We start from the raw sequence: 20,593 nt of genomic DNA on the forward strand, positions 1-20,593 counted from the left end.
TGCATGTGTAGTTCCCACCCTGAAGCATGGAGGAGGTGTGATGGTGTTGGGGTGCTTTGCTGGTGACGCGGTCAGTGATTTATTTAGAATTCAAGGCACACTTAACCAGCATGGCTACAACAGAATTATGCAGCGATACGCCATCCCATCTGGTTTGCGCTTAGTGGGACTATCATTTGTTTTTCAACAGAACAATGATCCAACACACCTCCAGTGTGTAAGGGCTATTGTAAGGGCTATTTGACCAAGAAGGAGAGAGATGGAGTGCTGCATCAGATGACCTGGGCTATACAATCACCTGACCTCAGCCCAATTGAGATGTTTGGGATGAGTCAGATTGCAGAGTGAAGGAAAAGCAGCCAACAAGACTGTTGAAAAAGCATTACAGCATTCCAAGCTGGTTGAGAGAATGCCAAGAGTGTGCAACGCTGTCATCAAGGCAAAAGGGGGCTATTTTGAAGAACCTAATATACAAAAATATATTTTGATTTATTTAACACTTTTTTTGTTTTACTACATGATTCCATATGTGTTCTTTCATAGTTTTGATGTATTCAGTATTATTCTACAATGTAGAAAATAGTAAAAAAATAAAAAAAATAAAGAAAAACCCTTGAAGGAGTAGGTGTGTCCAAACTTTTGACTGGTACTGTATGTTTCACTGACTGTGAGTAGATTGAGCAGGTCAGTGTTGGAATCAATGGTGGGTGGTGTGGTCTGGATCAGCGCCAGCTCCTGGAGGATGGCATACAGCTGTTGACACTTAGCCAGGTTGACCCTGCTCTTGCCCGGGTCAGCCCAGTCGGACAGCGCCACATGCACGGCAATCAGGTCCTTGAGGTGCACGCCCAGGATGGGGAAGCGGAAGCCTGTGCACTCGGAGAAGCGGCGGCGGTACTGGCTGTAGTTCCCACATGACGTCACTAACTCAATCAGGCTGTTGAACACCTGGAGGGGACCGGGGGGGGGGGGGGGGGGGGGGGGGGGGGGGGGGAATGATTGAAGGAGGAGAGGAAGGATTGGTTAAGAGGGGGAGGGAAACGTGTGTGGATTAACATTATGCGACAGTCAAAATAACTCTTCCAATCCCTTCCATGTAACTGACAAATAGCCCTGATCTCTCCCAGGCTGTTATCTAAACTAATCCTTTCTGTTTTATGATGTGAGCTAATGTCAGTAATTGTGGTGGTGACACCAGGCTATTCGAAGAGTGACAACATAGCGTGTACATAAGGTATGAGATGAGCATAGTCATTTCACCTTGTTGGTCTCGTTGCTGATGTGTGACTGGGTGTCTTTGAGGCGAGATATAGAGCTGTTACTGAGCCCCCCCACCACCGCCATCAGAGTGTTGAAGTTCTGAAGCTGGAGCAGTTTCTATCGGAGAGAGAAGAAGAAGACGCAAAGGGGGATAAGGAGAAAATACAATCCTGGTCTTTGCTGTTGAAGCACCCCTCCTGCTTTCCTTTGTTTGCTAAGCTCAGAAACCTACCTGAACTCCAAGTGATTAACTAACCTAGGGCTGAGACAGAGAAGAGCTATGAGAGCTATGAGAGCTATGAGAGCGAGAGAGAGAGAAAAAAATATCAAAGATTCACAGAGAGGGACATGAGGCACTGGGTGTGAGAAACATTGAGAGCGAGTGAGGGGTGAGAGAAATGGAGGAAGAAGAGAAGCCAACGTGTGGGTGTAAGAGCCGGTGCCAACAAGGATTCAAGAGAGACAGAGGAGAAGAGGGAGACGGAACGATTGACAAGGAGCCAGAGGGAGAGGAGCAAGCAAGTTATAAAACAGTGATTTAGAGAGAGACTATTTTCTCTTTGAGGGAAACTGAGAGGATTGGATGAAATTGGAGGCACACAAAGGCAGACGATAACTAAAATCCAGGGAAGGTCACACACACACACGCACATATACACACACCAGCGAACCCACACACACAAACCTCAAGCAATAAGCTGCACTGTTTGCGCTAAACTAGAATATTGCAGAGTCTCATCTAATAATACCATTCAAACATTAGGCAGCACAGCACACATTCTAATCATTGTGTCACAGTTGCAGACATACTTCTGTTTAAGGACGACTGCCAGCGGGCATCATTTGGTTAAGCTCAAATACCTGCCCGGTCACTCCGATCAATGGGCAAAGCGTTATGGCAGAGTGGCACAATGGAGGCTCTACTAAACTGCTGTATAAAGCCCACTGACTAACAGTGACAGGTATCGATAACACAGGGAATAATCAGGGTATACTGTCGATATGCCCGAAGCTTTCCACTGTGTGGGATGAGTAATGTACTATATTACTGCTGTGTGTGTGTGTGTGTGAAGGCATTGTAAGTAACTACATAATGACTGACGTATACAATATCTGATGTGTGATGGGAAATGCGGTTAAGCATCATGATGACAAATCAAAGGGTAAAAAAAGACAATGGATTTGTGCAGAGACGTTAGGGGGGGAGACAGCAGAGAAAAGAAGGGTGAGATAGACTGCAGAGAAAAAGGGCCTACTTCAGGTGAAACACAAAGCGAATCAGAAGGTGAATGGGAAAGAGCAAATTATATTTGGAAGGGATGAGCAGAGAGGGAGTGGTGAAAGAGGAAAGAGAGAGCGGGAGGTGACCCCTCCCTGGGATGTATTGGAGCAGGATCACAGCTTTGGAAAATACACCCACTCAACTTTTAGGCGGGTATATATATTTGGCCGTCATTTTCTCCTGTCACCATCCAAAAATAATTGAGAGAGAAATCCTTCATTCTACACATTTTGGGAAGAGTGTTATTTAGAAAACGGGGTGCTAAACCAGCTAGCTAGCACCCAGCTGGGCTATTTGAACTCTGGCATATTTGGCAGAGGAGGGTTAAAAGGGTGGGGAGAGAGGGGGGTTGGGAGCCTGCCGGGTTGTCAGTGAATAAATCATGAAGAGTTTGTTTTGGAGAGGAGAGAGTGGCATTGGGGAATGGGGAGACACACTCCAAACATTCTTCTTTAACAAATCCAAATATAGCCTCTCTTCTGTTATCAGGGACACCCACTGGTAGTAGTAGTACTGGGAGAATAGCACTACTGATAAACACACTTGTATAATGTCTGTAAGGAATAACGGGCAGTAACTGGCTACGAACACAGTTCATAATACCTGAAGGTGTAACCGTGTTTTTTTTTTCTTCTTAAGGTTAGTTTGGCATGTATCCAATATCTGTCCATATCTGCATCTCCATCCCTTTCCTCTCCGTGACAAAACTCCCTATCTCAACCGCTAACACAAGGCTTTACAACAATCCAAACCCCTTTCACCTAACCATAACCAACTGGGATTATTTGCCTAAAGTTAACCAGTGACATTTACTGTCTAATATTAACCAGTGACATTTGTTTATGACCTCGAGGTAGAGCCTACTGGCCTGGTCCCAGATCTGCTTGTGCTCTTGCCAACTCCACTGCTGTTATCGTCAAGCCAAACATGACAACGAGTGACGAGGGGGTTGACATGATAGCCCAAACAGACTGGCACGCGGGTTAAGAGCATCCCTCAGAACAAATTAAATAACTGGGACAATTCCAACACCAATCTGCCCCAGCCGACGTACCTGAGCCACCCTGATGAAGTGGGAGATGACAGCAGCCCTCTGGGGGGCGGTGGGCTTGCTGAGCACCATCAGCTGGATCCACTGAGACACACTGTTGAACAGGGTGATGAAGCGCTCCAAGATGGGGTTGTCCACTGTGCAGCCATGCATCACAAAGCTGTGGTAGTCCTGGAACTGGAGGGGGAGGGGCCAGAGAAATGTCATGGATTAAGTGGGCATACAAAAGCAGTTCCGCCCACATTTAAGTCAACATCCAGCACCAGTCAAAAGTTTAGACACACCTTCTCATTCAAGTTAAAAAAAAAATATATATATATATGTTCTACATTGTAGAATAATAAGGGTATGTGTAGGTGTGTCGAAACATTTGACTGGTACTGTAAGTCCCATGTTGAATGAGCAATGCAAAGGCAGTTTAGACAGCAGACCTGTTTAATTAAGCCTGCCTTGAGTGACAGGTGGACGAGGTATTCCAGTAGTTATGCTGTACCAGGGAAGGTCAATCAAGCGCAAGTTTAACGATTTGAAAGTAAACCATTACTATGAACCCAGATCTGGTGGACAGGCACAGTGCTTCCCCATAGCCCCGCCTACCAGTATCTTGCAGAATGACTTGTACTCCAGGTAGGTGAGGTGTGTGGCCAGCTCACAGGAGTCCAGGTGGTCAAACAGCAGAGACATCTTCCTCTTCTTGGACATAGAGGGTTGCCGCTGGGTCACCTGACGCTTCCATTTGTACGACGGCCTAAGAGGGACAAAAAGCACACAATATCATGTCTGGGCCCCAAGTACATACACTGAGTATACAAACCGTTATGAACACCTGCTCTTTCCATGACAGGCCGACCAGGTGAATCCAGGTGAAAGCTATGGTCCCTTATTGGTGTCACTTGTTAAATCCACTTAGAGACAAGGATTGTGTGTGTGGGTGAATGGGCAAGACAAAACATTAAAGTGCCTTTGAACAGGGCGTGGTAGTAGGTGCCAGGCGCACCGGTTGGAGTGTGTCTAGAACTGCAAAGCTTCTGGGTTTTCACACTCAACAGTTTCCCGTGTGCATCAAGAATGGTCCACCACCCATAGGACAACACTGGGTGAGCTTTGGAGTCAACATGGGCCAGCATCCCTGTGGAACAGGGGGTGGGGGGGTGCAACCCATATTTCTTCACATTTTGTGTTACAAAGTAGGATTAGAAATTGATTTAATTGTATTTTTTTCGTCAATAAATGTACACAAAATACTCTAGATGTCAAAGTGGAAGAATTTTTTTTTTTTACGATTATAAAAAAATATACAATAGTCGTTGCATTAGTGTTCCCTTCCCTGAGTTATAAAACACCTTTGACAGCAATTACAGCTGTGAGTCGCTAAGAACTTCGCACACCTGGGTTGTACAATATTTGCCTATCATTCTTTTCAAAATTCTTCAAGTTCTATCAAGATGTTGGGGATCATGGCTAGACAGCAATGTTGAAGCCTTGCCATAGATTTGCAAGCAGATTTAAGACAACACCGTAACTTGGCCACTCAGGAACATTCACAGTCTTCTTGGTCAGCAACTCCAATGTAGATTTGGCCTTGTGTTGTAGGCTATTATCCTGCTGAAAGGTGCATTCGTCTTCCAGTGTCTGGTGTAAAGCAGACTGAACCAGGTTTTGTTTTTTTTTCCTGAAAAACTCCCCAGTATTTGCCGATGTCAAGCATACCCATACCATGACGCAGCCACCACCATGCAGTTACTCTGTGATGCGTTGAGTTGGATTTGCCCCAAACGTAGGCCAAAAAGTGTATTTTGCCATGTTTTTTTTTCAGTATTACTTTAGTGAATTGTTATATACAAGATGCATGTTTTGGAATATTTCTATTTTGTATATTTGTGTTCTTTCACTGTACAGTCACTACAATATTGATTCATCCGTCGTTCTCTCCCATCACAGCCATTGAACTCTGTAGCCGTTTAAAAATCAACAACAGGCCTTCCTGAGCAGTTTCATTCTTGCCCTGTGGCTCAGTTCAGAAGGACGGCTGTATCTTTGACGTGTCTGGGTGGTTCAATACACAATGTACTAGACCATACTTAAAGAGATATTCAATGTCTGATTTGTTACGGTTACCCATCTACCAATCACTGACCTTTTTTTTTTAAGAGGCTTTTGAAAATCTCCCTAGTCTTTGGAGTTGAATCTGTGCTTAAAATTCAATACTTGACTGAGGGACCATACAAATGTTGTATGTATGGGGGACAAGAGGAAGGGTTAGTCATTTAAAAATCATGTCATTTAAAACAACCTTATTTCACACGGAGTGAGTCCATGTAACTTTTTATGTGATTTATTAAGCCAAATTTAACTCCTGAACTAATTTAGGATTGACAAAAAAAAAGGGCTGAATACTTAAGACAATGACTATATATTTTTGTCATTTTATATTCATCTTAAAAAATATATATTTTGTGTATATTGTTGACAAAAAAGGACAATTAAATCGATTTTAATACTACTTTGTAACAATACAATGTGAAGAAACCCAAAGGGTCTGAATACTTTTGCAAAGCACTGTAAAACTGAAACCTGGAATCCAAACTGAAAAATTGCTCTGTTTCAATATGTTTGTAAAATGTGAAAGAGAGATATTCAGTTTGCATTCCAGGCTAACAAAATATAGCATGCTGCATTAGTCTCTACAATCGGGGCCTGAAACTACGACAGTGATGGATGTGGAATGGAGGGAAGAAGACAGTATAGAAGATGCAATAAAGATGCAATCAAATATAGAAAACTCTTAACAGACGTTTATGAAACTCCACTGTCCCAAAAAAGTGCTGTATAACAACCCACTAGTGAGACCAGGGTCAGACAGACTGACAAAGGAAATAGGACGGGTCATTTAGGAGCTCTGTCACACAAGGTCCCAGCCTCGGGCTTAAGAATGAGCCATGTAAGGCAGCATGGAGACACAAAGGCTGAGGAAAACACACAGACGCGGCCCGCTACCAAGGACTGTGGGCTGTCCTTCTCCGTGGCCGACGTGAGTGAAACATTTAAGCGTGTTATGCCTCGCAGGGCTGCCGGCCCAGACAGCAGACACCCTAGCCGCGTCCTCAGAGCACGCGCAGACCAGCTGGCTGGTTTGTTTACAGGCATATTCGATCTCTCCCTATCCCAGTATGCCGCCTCCACATGCTTCAAGATGGCCACCATTGTTCCTGTACCCAAGAAGGCAAAAGTAACTGAACTTAATGACTATCACTTAATGACTATAGCACTCAATTCTGTCATCATGAAGTGCTTTGAGAGACTAGTCAAGGATCATATCACCTTTACCTTACTTGCCACCCTAGACCACCCTCAATTTGCTTACCGCCCCGCCCTGTGAAACTGGGTCCTGGACTTCCTGACGGGCCGCCCCCAGGTGGTGAAGGTAGAAAACGTCACCTCCACTCCGCTGATCCTCAACACTGGGGCCCAACAAGGGTGCGTTCTCAGCCCCCTCCTGTACTCCCTGATCACCCATGACTGCGTGGCCAAGCACACCTCCAACTCAAATCATCAAGTCTGCAGACGACACAACAGTAGTAGGCTTGATTACACATCACTGACAAACTGAAATGGACCACCCACACAGACAGTGTGGTGAAGAAGGCACAACAGAGCCTCGTCAACCTCAGGAGGCTAAAGATATTTGGTTTGTCACTTAAAACCCTCAAGTTTTTACAGATGCACAATTGAAAGCATCCTGTCGGGCTGTATCACCGCCTGGTACGACAACTGCACCGCCCGCAACCGCAAGGCTCTTCAGAGGGTGATGCGGTCTGCCCAACACATTACCAGGGGCAAACTACCCATCCTCCAGGTCACCTACAGCACCCGATGTCACAGGAAGGCCAAAAAGATCAAAGACATCAACCACCCGAACCACTGCCTGTTCACCCCGCTATCATCCAGAAGGTGAGGTCAGTACAGGTGCATCAAAGCTGGGACTGAGAGACTGAAAAACAGCTTCTATCTCAAGGCCATCAGGCTGTTAAACAGCCATCACTAGCACAGAGGCTGCTGCCTATAGGCATAGACTAGAAATCACTGGCCACTTTAAGGAATGGAACACTTGTCACTTTAATAATGTTTACGTATCTGGCATTACTCATCTCATATGTATATACTGTTTTCTATACCATTCTACTGCATCTTAGTCCGTTCCGCTCGCACGTTGCTCATCCATATGTATATAGTCTTAATTCATTCCTACTGAGATGTGTGTATTGGGTATATGTTGTGTAATTTGTTAGATATTACTGCGCTGTCGGAGCTAGAAGCACAAACATTTCACTACATCCGCAATAACATCTGCTAATCATGTGTATGTGACCAATTTGTACAGCAAATAAACACATACACAATGCAGCCAAGGACACACCGACTACACACTGTAGTGTAGAATAGGGACAGTCACACCAGTGGAGGCTGTTGGAGGGAGAAATCACTGTTGAAGAGGGACACTTACACACTGTCGATGTCGATGAGCTGACTCTGGCGCTCGTTCCCCTCAGTGGTCAATAGGTCCTTGAGGTCTTTAATCTGCTCTGCCAGTTCTGGGTTCAGATTGAACTCTGCCGGGAACTCCGAAATCCAGTACCTAGATTGGAGGGGAGAAAGAGTTAGAGCGGAAGAAGAGGGAGAGAGAAAGAGGAAGTGAGGGAAAGAAAGAGAAACCGAGACAAAGTGAGTGATAAAGCAATAAAGAGACATCCACAAGCAAATAACAAAAGTAAATTACAAACGTGTCTTACTTCACCAGGTGGCAGATTCTTGTCCTGCGTTCAGCAGAACAGCTCTCCTCCTGCGATCTGATCGACTGTTAAGGTACGTAAAACATCTACACGGACATTTCAGAAACATCCTTTAACAATCAGACGTGGCATCACAAAACACTTAATTGCAACCAGTTTTGCACGCTGGGAATATTCCATCCAATTTACACCTTTCCATTCCATTCACTGACACCTTAGCCCTAAAAGCACCAACCGGGGTCCATTTTGACTCCAAGGGGATATTATAAAGATCCTTCAGAAATTGTAGGACTTTGTCAAGCAACTAGGTACAGACAAACAAACAAAAAAACTATTGATCACAATTGTTATGCAAATAGAAGAATGAAAAATAAAATATATTTTGTGTACTAGTGGTATACACAGCTAAGCTGAACATGTGGACTCAATTGTAAACTTTGTGATAAAAGCACCAAATATGGCACAGAGGTAGATGTATGTACCCTGAAAAGATAGATATGGAACCACCCCAGATGTTGGGGGGGACAGACACTATAACTAAAAAAAATATCTAAAAATGTCAATCAGTCAATGTCTATATACCAAGTTGAGAGTCTCATCTTTCAGAAGCAATTGAAACTGAGTCGATAGCCCAGAGCATTCCAAAGTTAGAGCCAAAAGTCTGATGGCACCGTTGCACATTTTGCATATAAGAACGGCCATATCGGTGGCCATCTTATTCGCTCAGATTAGCTCTATTGCCAATTTCTCAGCCTCCGAGAATCACAGAAACACAACACTTGAATGAATAACGGATAAATATCCATAACAAGAGGCTAAGGATGAAAAAAACATACAAAAACATTTATTTTGAAACCTACAATTTCACTATAACGTGTGAACATTTTAAAATATGCTGATTTTGGGGGATTCAAACCATTTTCTTGTGTTATAAAAGGTTAACAGATAAAGTGTCGTGTTTGCAATTCTTTACCAAAAATGACACTTGGTGCATTTAAACAAAAAAATACACTGAGCACACAAGGCATTATGAACACTTGCTCTTTCTATGACATAGACTGACCAGGTGAATCCAGGTGAAAGCTATGATCTCTTATTGATGTCACTTGTTAAATCCACTTCAAATCAGTGTAGATGAAATGGAGGAGACAGGTTGAAGAAGGATTTTTAAGCATTGAGACAATTGGGACATTAATTGTTGTGTATGCGTGCCAATCAGAGGGTGAATGGGCAAGACAAAAGATTTAAGTGCCTTTGAACGGAGTATGGTAGTTGGTGCCAGGAGCACCGGTTTGTGTCAAGAACTGCATCGCTGTTGGGTTTTTCCACGCTCAACAGTTTCCTGTGTGTACCAAAAATGGTCCACCATCCATAGGACATCCAGACAACTGTGGGAAGCATTGGAGTCAACATGGGCCAGCGTCTCTGTGGAACGCATTCGACACCTCGTAGAGTCCACGCCCCGACGAATTGAGGCTGTTCTGTCCAAAGGGAGCCGGTGCAACTCAATATTAAGAAGGTGTTCTTAATGTTTGGTGTACTCGGTGCTTGTGGGTGCTTTTAGGGTTAAAGAGTATATGTGTTGTTCTTACGGTAGCTGTCAGCACCTGATAAGCCATAAGCTGGTGCTTGATGGCGAAGGATACTTGAGCAGTAGTTTCTTAGCCATGTCGGTGGATGGGAGGTACCACGGGTGCATCATGAGGAACATGCGCACTATGGAGGGGTCCTTCAAAGTGCCCTTCTCATCTGAAAGAGGACAGACGCACTCTTGTCACACAACGGCCCTTTTTGTGTCCCTTTACACTGAAGGGACACAAAAAAACGACTGAAGTGTTTCTGCAAATAAGACAACCAATTCCTGTTGATTTGAGACTGACAACATTGGCCATTTATGGTGGCGCATGGACATATGGGAAATTGCTATCTATTCCTTGAAACGTTCTTCTCCTTGCAATCCGTTCCTAGAAATAAAATGTTATTGTGAACGCAAAAAGGATTGGGTTGTTTACTCAGACCAGGCCCCTCAAACCCTGTTGCTAGAGAGCCTCCTGTAGGTTGTCACACCAACCTCAGTTTGAACTAATCTGGTTAATCTTACCAACCAACTGATTATTATTAGAATCGGGTGCGCTAGATTAGGGTTGGAGCAAAAACCTAAAAGGAGTGTAGCTCTCCAGGAACAGGGTTCGAGAGCCCTAATTTCGACATTGAGTAGCAGGTATATTTGAGTGCTCGTAGGTAAATAAAGAGACTGACCGAAGGCTTGGATGCACGCTTCCACCAGCTCCTCCACCGTTGCAGCCCCATCTAAAGATATAGGCTCCATCTTTCTCCTCTAGTCCTCTCGTTTTCCCAGTCTTCCCACTTCAGTGACACTCCTGAGCACAAAAAAGAGAAGGAAAAAGGAGTTGCACAGAAACAAAAAAAATTCACCCAAGGAATTCTACTCCTGTACATAAAGATGAGAGCATGGCCTAATAAGAAAGAGAAAGCATTGCTGCATGGTTTGAATGGTTGCCAGTAATAGTCTGTTATGTTGCTCGGATCCTGTGATGCAAGATATCCAGGAAGAATAAAGGAAATGTTGACAAAAATCAAACAATGGAATTAGAACAATAACATGTCTGGATACTGGTGGATTGCAGTTGGGTTACATTTCAAAACAGCATACTGCAGCAAACCAACTTCCGCAAGTGATATATAACGAATATGTCAGATCAGGTGACATACAGTGCCTTGCGAAAGTATTCGGCCCCCTTGAACTTTGCGACCTTTTGCCACATTTCAGGCTTCAAACATAAAGATATAAAACTGTATTTTTTTTGTGAAGAATCAACAACAGGTAGGATACAATCATGAAGTGGAACGACATTTATTGGATATTTCAAACTTTTTTAACAAATCAAAAACTGAAAAATTGGGCGTGCAAAATTATTCAGCCCCCTTAAGTTAATACTTTGTAGCGCCACCTTTTGCTGTGATTACAGCTGTAAGTCACTTGGGGTATGTCTCTATCAGTTTTGCACGTCGAGAGACTGAATTTTTTTCCCATTCCTCCTTGCAAAACAGCTCGAGCTCAGTGAGGTTGGATGGAGAGCATTTGTGAACAGCAGTTTTCAGTTCTTTCCACAGATTCTCGATTGGATTCAGGTCTGGACTTTGACTTGGCCATTCTAACACCTGGATATGTTTATTTTTGAACCATTCCATTGTAGATTTTGCTTTATGTTTTGGATCATTGTCTTGTTGGAAGACAAATCTCCGTCCCAGTCTCAGGTCTTTTGCAGACTCCATCAGGTTTTCTTCCAGAATGGTCCTGTATTTGGCTCCATCCATCTTCCCATCAATTTTAACCATCTTCCCTGTCCCTGCTGAAGAAAAGCAGGCCCAAACCATGATGCTGCCACCACCATGTTTGACAGTGGGGATGGTGTGTTCAGCTGTGTTGCTTTTACGCCAAACATAACGTCTTGCATTGTTGCCAAAAAGTTCAATTTTGGTTTCATCTGACCAGAGCACCTTCTTCCACATGTTTGGTGTGTCTCCCAGGTGGCTTGTGGCAAACTTTAAATGACACTTTTTATGGATATCTTTAAGAAATGGCTTTCTTCTTGCCACTCTTCCATAAAGGCCAGATTTGTGCAATATACGACTGATTGTTGTCCTATGGACAGAGTCTCCCACCTCAGCTGTAGATCTCTGCAGTTCATCCAGAGTGATCATGGGCCTCTTGGCTGCATCTCTGATCAGTCTTCTCCTTGTATGAGCTGAAAGTTTAGAGGGACGGCCAGGTCTTGGTAGATTTGCAGTGGTCTGATACTCCTTCCATTTCAATATTATCGCTTGCACAGTGCTCCTTGGGATGTTTAAAGCTTGGGAAATCTTTTTGTATCCAAATCCGGCTTTAATCTTCTTCACAACAGTATCTCGGACCTGCCTGGTGTGTTCCTTGTTCTTCATGATGCTCTCTGCGCTTTTAACGGACCTCTGAGACTATCACAGTGCAGGTGCATTTATACGGAGACTTGATTACACACAGGTGGATTGTATTTATCATCATTAGTCATTTAGGTCAACATTGGATCATTCAGAGATCCTCACTGAACTTCTGGAGAGAGTTTGCTGCACTGAAAGTAAAGGGGCTGAATAATTTTGCACGCCCAATTTTTTAGTTTTTGATTTGTTAAAAAAGTTTGAAATATCCAATAAATGTCGTTCCACTTCATGATTGTGTCCCACTTGTTGTTGATTCTTCACAAAAAAATACAGTTTTATATCTTTATGTTTGAAGCCTGAAATGTGGCAAAAGGTCGCAAAGTTCAAGGGGGCCAAATACTTTCGCAAGGCACTGTAACTACAATGGTTAATGTCACTATTCTGATAAGACCAGCTTTCGTAGCAAGTGCAGTATATGTGACCCAATACCCAGATATACAGTTGAAGTCGGAAGTTTACATGCACCTCAGCCAAATACATTTAAACTCTGTTTTTCATCATTCCTGATATTTAATCCAAGTAAAGATTCCCTGTCTTAGGTCAGTTAGGATCACCACTTTATTTTAAGAATGTGAAATGTCAGAATAATAGTAGAAAATGATTTATTTCAGCTTTTAGTTCTTTCATCACATTCCCAGTGGATCAGAAGTTTACATACACTCAATTAGTATTTGGTAGCATTGCATTTAAATTGTTTAACCTGTGTAAAACGTTTCAGGTAGCCTTCCACAATCTTCCCACATTAAATTGGGTGAATTTTGGCCCATTCCTCCTGACAGAGCTGGTGTAACCGAGTCAGGTTTGTAGGCCTCCTTGCTCGCACACACTTATTCAGTTCTGCCCACAAATGTTCTATTGGATTGAGGTCAGGGCTTTTTTGATGGCCACTCCAATGCCTGGACTTTGTTGCCTTAAGCCATTTTGCCACAACTTTGGAATTATGCTTGGGGTCATTGTATATTCGGAAGACCAATATGCGACCAAGCTTTAACTTCCTGACTGATGTCTTGAGATGTTGCCTCACCCACTGGAATTGTGATACAGTGAATTATAAGTGAAATAAATCGGTCTGTAAACAATTGTTGGAAAATGTACTTGTGTCATGCACAAAGTAGATGTCCTAACCGACTGGCCAAAACAATAGTTTGTTAACAAGAAATTTGTGGAGTGGTTGAAAAACGAGTTTTAATGACTCCAACCTGTGTATGTAAACTTCTGACTTCAACTGTACATCATGGTGTCTTGTATAGTACGTACAAGGAACCTCATTGGAGATTTTTAGGGACACGACATGATAGAAAATTACTGAGAAACCCACCAGACACTACAGTCAGTCTCTCAATAACCCCCTTTCACCCAGAAACCACAATTTTTCACTTCCTGAAAAAAACTCTGTAGTCATTAATTAAAAACAGTCATGCAACGCAGTTTTTCTTCCACGGGAAATAATACAAGGTATGTCAATAATCTCACCCTGTGGTTCCACATTCAAAATAGACTGTTATCCTGTTTTTTTTCTTAGTATGCTATTTTAGTGAGGTACTGCTCAGCGGGGTGCCATGGCAACACATCCTCATGCCCACCCTCCCTATACACGCACGCTGAACACACACTCGTGGCACCACAGTAGTGCTGAGCGATTAGCGCTTTTTAAAGGTCGGTTCCGTTACAGTTCGACTATCAAAAAATTGCCACGTTTTCAATTTTGGTTTCGATAATAAATAAAATTAATACATTATGATATAATGGCATTACAATGATTGGAATTTCCATTTTTTTTTAACTCTACAAAGCCAAAAATGGTGAACATTCAATTACCAAAACAATTAAAATAATCCATTGTCTGTCAGGTCCCCAATGGGTAGACATCAATTTTTTTTTTTAAATACTATGAAATAAAAGATTTCAGTTGTGTATATAATTACATTATTTTTTTATTTGATTACTTTATTATTTTTAAATTCTTTAAAGTCATCGTCTAACAGTATCTGCTCCCCATAATTTACTGTCTTTGGTCATTCTATTTAGCTAGCCTGCCTAAGTACGTTGCAGAGCCGTCTGACAAAAATATTTCACGAGTTCTTCAAAGTAGATAAGGCATCATTTCACGAACTGCCTCCGTCTCCCTCCCATCATTGTTTTATGTACATTCCCCTCTCATGCGGTCTGTGTGTATCTAACCTAAACGCCTCGATCACACCGACAGCGAGTTGGATTTTGGTACACCAGAAGTACATCCATTTCCAATGGAGCACTGCGTTTTCCTTGCAGCATTGCGCTATGATGAAACTGGCTCTCATGAGGACCGCCACAGGAAAGGAAGGCCCCGAGTTACCCCTGCTGCAGAGGATAAGTTCATTAGAGTTACCAGCCTCAGAAAGCAGCAATTAAATGCACCTCAGAATGCAGCCCAAATAAATGCTTCAGAGTTCAAGTAACAGACTTCTCAACATCAACTGTTCAGAGGAGACTGCGTGAGTCAAGACTTCATGGTTGAATTTCTGCAAAGAAACCACTACTAAAGAACACCAATAAGAAAACATTTGCTTGGGCCAAGAAACACAAGCAATGGACATTAGACTTGTGAAAAATCGGTCCTTTCGTCTGAAGACTCCAAATTTGAGATTCTTGGTTCCAAACTTTGTGACGTAGAGAAGGTGAACGGATGATCTCTGCATGTGTGGTTCTCACCGTGAAGCATGGAGGAGAAGGTGTGATGGTGCTTTGCTGGTGAGCCTGTTTGTGATTTATTTTGAATTTAAGGCACTTAACCAGCATGGCTAACACAGCATTCTGCAACAATACGACATCCCATCATGGGGGACTATCATTTGTTTTTCAACAGGACAATGACCCAACACACACCTCCAGCCTGTGTAAGGGCTATTTGACCAAGAAGGAGTGTGATGGAGTGTTGCATCAGATTACCTGGCCTCCACAATCACCCAACCTAAACCCAGTTGAGATGGTTTGGGATGAGTTGGACTGCAGAGTGAAGGAAAAGCAGCCAACAAGTGTTCAGCATTTGTGGGAACTCCTTCAAGACTGTTGGAAAAGTATTCCAGGTGACTACCTCATGAAGCTGGTTGAGAGAATTCCAGGAGTGTGCAAAACTGTCATCAAGGCAAAGGTAGGCTACTTTGAAGAATCTCAAATATAAAATATATTTTTGTGTAACACTTATATAAAAATAGATTAAAACAAAAAAATGTTATTTTTTATTTTTAAACACACACACAGTGCATTAGGAAAGTAGACCCCTTGACTTTTTGTTAAGTTAGTTTTTTTAATAAGGCTATCTACACACAATACCCTATAATGACTAAGTGAAAACAGGCTTTTAGAAATTTTTGCGAATGTATTGAAAATAAAGAACAGAAATAGCTTATTTACATAAGTATTCAGACCCTTTGCTATAACACTCAAAATTGAGCTCCGGTGCATCCTGTTTTCATTTATCATCCTTGAGATGTTTTCTACAACTTGATTGGAGTCCACCTGTGGTCATTTCAATTGATTTGACATGATTTGGAAAGGCACACACCTGTCTATGTAAGGTTCCACAGTTGACAGTGCATGTCAGAGCAAAAACCAAGCCATGAGGTTGATGGAATTGTCCATAGATCTCCGAGACTGGAGGCACAGATCTGGGGAAGGGTACCATAACATTTCTGCAGCATTGACGGTCCCCAAAAAAATAGTGGCCTCCATCATTCTTAAATGGAAGGAGTTTGGAACCACCAAGACTCTTCTTAGAGCTGGCAGCCCATCCAAACTGAGATATCGGGGGAGAAGGGCCTTGGTCAGGGAGGTGACCAAGAACACAATGGTAACTTAGACAGAGCTCCTCTGTGGAGATGGTTGTCCTTCTGGAAGTTTTCCCATCTCTGCAGCGACTGGGAGAGTAGTCAGGATCGAGGGAAAGATGAACGGCGCAACGTACAGAGAGCTCCTTGATGAAAACCTGCTCCAGAGCGCTCAGGATCACAGACTGAGGCGAAGGTTCACCTTCCAACAGGACAATGACCCTAAGCACACAGCCAAGACAACACAGAAGTGGCTTCGGGGCAAGTCTCTGAACGTCCTTGAGTGGCCCAGCCCTAGTCCGGATTTGCACCCGATCTAACATCTCTGGAGAGACCTGAAAATAGCTGTGCAGCGACACTCCCCATCCAACCTGACAGAGCTTGAGAGGATCTGCATAGAAGAATGGGAGAAACTCCCCGAATACAGGTGTGCCAAGCTTGTAGCGTCATACCTTCAACTTGAGGCTGTATCGTTGTCAAAGGTGCTTCAACAAAGTACTGAGTAAAGGGTCTGAATACTTATGTAAATGTGATCAGTTGTTTTTTTATATATTTGCAAACATTTCCAAAAACATGTTTTTGCTTTGTCATTATTGGGTATTGTGTGTAGATTGATGAGGGGGGGGGAACTATTTAATTAATTTTAGAATAAGGCTGTAACATAACAATGTGGAAAAAGTCAAGGGGTCTGAATACTTTCCGAATGCACTGTATAGGTTTTTAAATAACATTCTTTGAATGTTAAAGTTGTGTTTTTTTATGTTAAGTTCTGAGAACGGAATACTCCCAGAATATTTTCAAGAACTGATATAAGAGAACCAGATTCTGAGAACATTGCTTAAGTCACACCTTTTTTTGGAACATTCCCAGAATGTAGTTGTGTGGAATGTTCTGTGGAAGTACTGAAATTTCCACAGAAGAATGTTGTTTAACGTTCTCTGAACAATGAGAACATGACTTTAAATAGAACCATGAGGAAACCTGTTGTTCCAAACATTATGCTGAGGCAATGAAATTCCCACAGAAGAACATTGTTCCTTAATGACCTTTGCACTATTTGAGAACATTCCCAATGTCTAACCAGTTGGAGAACATTCACAGAACATTTACCAAAGTTGAAATGACACGTAACCACGTTAGAACTTTTAGGAAACGCTCGGTTAAAGTAATGAGATATCAAGAAAATAACATATTTTTGTCAAGTGCCTTTAAATGTGCTAAGAAATGTTCCAAAGCCAAGCAACTATCCTGCAACCATCCCCAGAAAGATGTGGGAAGGTTGTATGCAAAATAACACTGTTGTCATATTTATGGCACAGTGAATTACAACTTGCGATGTAGATTATGGTTTGTCACCAGTCAGGAGATAAAACATGCCATTAGCAACTAAACCGTCATTGAGAACAGTGGAGAACTCCGAGGTTACAGCATATGCTCCTCCTCCACTTACTATTAGGTAACCGTAAAACTGCCACAAAATTCACATTAGCCCCCAGGTTGGATTGTTTTTAGATGTTGTAGGTATACAAGTATGTGCATTAGGTCTCTACTGCATTAGAGGAGTAGAGATAGAGGAATGGGGTGTTTGTGTGTGTGTGTGTTAGGACTCTAGGCTGCACCAGCCAGAAGGGTGGTCTTTGGTGGTTGGTTGCGTGGGAATGGAGAGAGAGGCACTGCAGCAAAAGTGTGCGTGTCACAAAAGAAAGAAGCTTTCTTCCCCTGGCTGATTCTGCTGCAGAGCGGTGGGTGGACACGCTCAATTACAGGCTTCACCAGCAGTCTGAAAAACACACACACACACACACACACACACACACACACACACACACACACACACACACACACACACGGGGAAGCGAGAGAGAGAGACTGAGAAAGAGCGAGAGAGGAATGAGAAAAAGGAGAGAGAGAGAGAGAGATCGATGGGGAGAAAAAGGGAGAAAAAAGAGGAAGAGGACCTCTAAAGCCACTCACCATCAGTCAGTAAGATCATTATGAAAGAGCCCAGCTGTCATACAGTAAGCCCAGTACCATCTCCATATGAACACAATAAGACCAGACAATATACTCTGTCACAAACCAGGTTTCCATCCAACCTTGTTATCTGAGTAAAGTACTGTACATGTCGGAAAAAAAATATATATGTAATGACAGGCCTGATGGAAACAGAAGTTTTTTGATAAACTTTACAAAAATGTCAACTAATCAAAATCCACGAGACAAGGTAGGATATTTTAGTGTTTGTCAAATTAATTGTGTGAGAAATGTCAGTGCACAGATACAGTATACAACGGGTGCGTCTAATCCTGGATCCAGTTTGACGTGATTGTGTTACTGTAGCGGTGGTCCTCTGAACGAGCTCCTCTGAACGAGCTTAACGAGCTCCAACAGTGTCCTGACGAGTAAGCACATTTTCTACGCCAGGCAAAAATCGCACCTCATTAGCTCATTGCTATGGATGTATCCAAATAAAATGTCACTACTTTGCTGTTATTCTGGCTGCACTTTTTGGACGTGACTAAGTTCGCCGTAGTTGGCTAGCTAGCAAGCAAGGGGTGAGAACGTTGCCAGTCGGTATGGCAATGGAACATTTAGAACAAACGACTGGGTCGTGTCCATGTACATGGGAATTTAATAACCGTACAATGTTTTTTAATGTGCACTACGTCATCACGCACAGCCTTGTATCTGTAACAAGTCAATTTGATGGAAACATCTCTGGTGGGAAAATGCGAATATTGTTTATATTCAGATTTTTGAATATTCAAATGAAAATGTCACCGACTGGATGGAAACCTAGCTACTGACAAACATGAATCTGTAACCCAAAGACATTCTCAAGGTTTCACCACGTCATTCAATACAGTCATGGGTTGTTCTCTCAAATCTGTTTTACAGCTAACAAATACTGCATCCGATCACAAACTTTCCCTAGTCTGAGTTAAGTAAATCACGTTTCAGTGCAGCTGCCCTTGAGTAGTTGAAAATAAACCGTCAAAAAGTGTGCTAAATTGAGGAAGCTAGAAAATACCCCAGAAATATGCCAGAGTGGGCTTTATTTACAAATAGTGTAAAAAGAACAGAAGTGGTCTCCAAATGTGTGGTACCACACTTTTCACTTCCCTGTTCTTCCATGTTTGGAGCCTTGTTCTTTTCAACACAGTCTGATCTTGTGAGGAGATCAACGTTCCCGGTTGTCTATTTTGCAGTCACACTGCAAGGGCATCTTAGAACATTGCTATAACATAATTAATTTCTCAACCAACCAATAACCAGGATTTGGATCTACCAAGAGTTTTCCAAACATTGTGACATCTGATACAGTTGAAGTTGGAAGATTACATGCACTTAGGTTGGAGTCATTAAAACTAGTATTTCGATCACTCCACACATTTCTTGTTAACAAACTATAGTTTTGGCAAGTCGGTTAGGACATCTACTTTGTGCATGACACAAGCAATTTTTCCAACAATTGTTTACAGACAAATTATTTCACAATTCCAGTGGGTCAGAAGTTGACATACACTAAGTTGACTGTGCCTTTAAACAGCTTGGAAAATTCCAGAAAATGATGTCATGGCTTTAGAAGCTTCAGATAAGGTAATTGACATCATTTGAGTCAAGTGGAGGTGTAACTGTGGATGTATTTCAAGGCCTACCTTCAAACTCAGTGCCTCTTTGCTTGACATCATGGGAAAATCAAAAGAAATCAGCCAAGACCTCAGAAAAAAATTTTTAGACCTCCACAAGTCTGGTTCATTCTTGGGAGCAATTTACAAACGCCTGAAGGTACCACATTCATCTGTACAAACAATAGTACGCAAGTATAAACACCATGGGACCACGCAGCCGTCATACCACTCAGGAAGGAGACGCTTTCTGTCTCCTAGAGTTTAACGTACTTTGGTGCGAAAAGTGCAGCCGCTGCTCCAAAACCGCCATAAAAAAAGCCAGATTACAGTTTGCAACTGGGGACAAAGATCGTACTTTTTGGGAAAATGTCCTCTGGTTTGATGAAACAAAAAAAAAACTGTTTGGCCATAATGACCATCGTTATGTTTGGAGGAAAAAGGGGGAGGCTTGCAAGCCGAAGAACATCATCCCAACCGTGAAGCACGGGGGTGGCAGCATCATGTTGTGGAGGTGCTTTGCTGCAGGAGGGACTGGTGCACTTCACAAAACAGATGGCATCATGGGGGAGGAACATTATGTGGATATATTGAAGCAACATCTCAAGACATCAGTCAGGAAGTTAAAGCTTGGGTCTTCCAAATGGACAATGACCCCAAGCATACTTCCAAAGTTGTGGCAAAATGGCTTAAGGACAACAATGTCAATGTATTGGAGTGGCCATAACAAAGCCCTGACCTCAATCATATAGAACATTTGTAGACAAAAAAAAAGC

At 42.6% G+C, this 20,593-nt stretch overlaps 2 protein-coding genes across 3 annotated transcripts in view; one reads left to right on the top strand and one right to left on the bottom strand.

Moving 5' to 3' along the window:
• LOC139416165 (alpha-kinase 1) overlaps positions 1 to 20,593 on the top strand; it is a 103,806-nt gene that overhangs the window by 41,121 nt on the left and 42,092 nt on the right. The window contains exon 2 of the mRNA XM_071164514.1: positions 8,392 to 8,456. The gene's annotated coding sequence lies outside the window, so the exon portion shown is untranslated. The remainder of the gene's footprint in view (positions 1 to 8,391; positions 8,457 to 20,593) is intronic.
• The window catches only part of LOC139416167 (RAS guanyl-releasing protein 2-like), a 76,024-nt gene that overhangs the window by 26,852 nt on the left and 28,579 nt on the right, over positions 1 to 20,593 (bottom strand). For both annotated transcript variants that reach the window (XR_011635068.1, XM_071164515.1), the window contains exons 2-9: positions 10,643 to 10,764; positions 10,030 to 10,132; positions 8,384 to 8,440; positions 8,098 to 8,229; positions 4,191 to 4,341; positions 3,597 to 3,770; positions 1,261 to 1,377; positions 667 to 948 (exon numbers count right to left, since the gene is read on the bottom strand). Coding sequence is in view for 1 of the 2 variants with exons in the window: in XM_071164515.1 (XP_071020616.1) it covers positions 667 to 948; positions 1,261 to 1,377; positions 3,597 to 3,770; positions 4,191 to 4,341; positions 8,098 to 8,229; positions 8,384 to 8,440; positions 10,030 to 10,132; positions 10,643 to 10,712 (1,086 nt within the window). In the remaining variant the exon portion in view is untranslated. The remainder of the gene's footprint in view (positions 1 to 666; positions 949 to 1,260; positions 1,378 to 3,596; positions 3,771 to 4,190; positions 4,342 to 8,097; positions 8,230 to 8,383; positions 8,441 to 10,029; positions 10,133 to 10,642; positions 10,765 to 20,593) is intronic.

This window comes from Oncorhynchus clarkii, chromosome 9 (assembly GCF_045791955.1).
Source record: "Oncorhynchus clarkii lewisi isolate Uvic-CL-2024 chromosome 9, UVic_Ocla_1.0, whole genome shotgun sequence".
Classification (NCBI taxonomy): domain Eukaryota; kingdom Metazoa; phylum Chordata; class Actinopteri; order Salmoniformes; family Salmonidae; genus Oncorhynchus; species Oncorhynchus clarkii.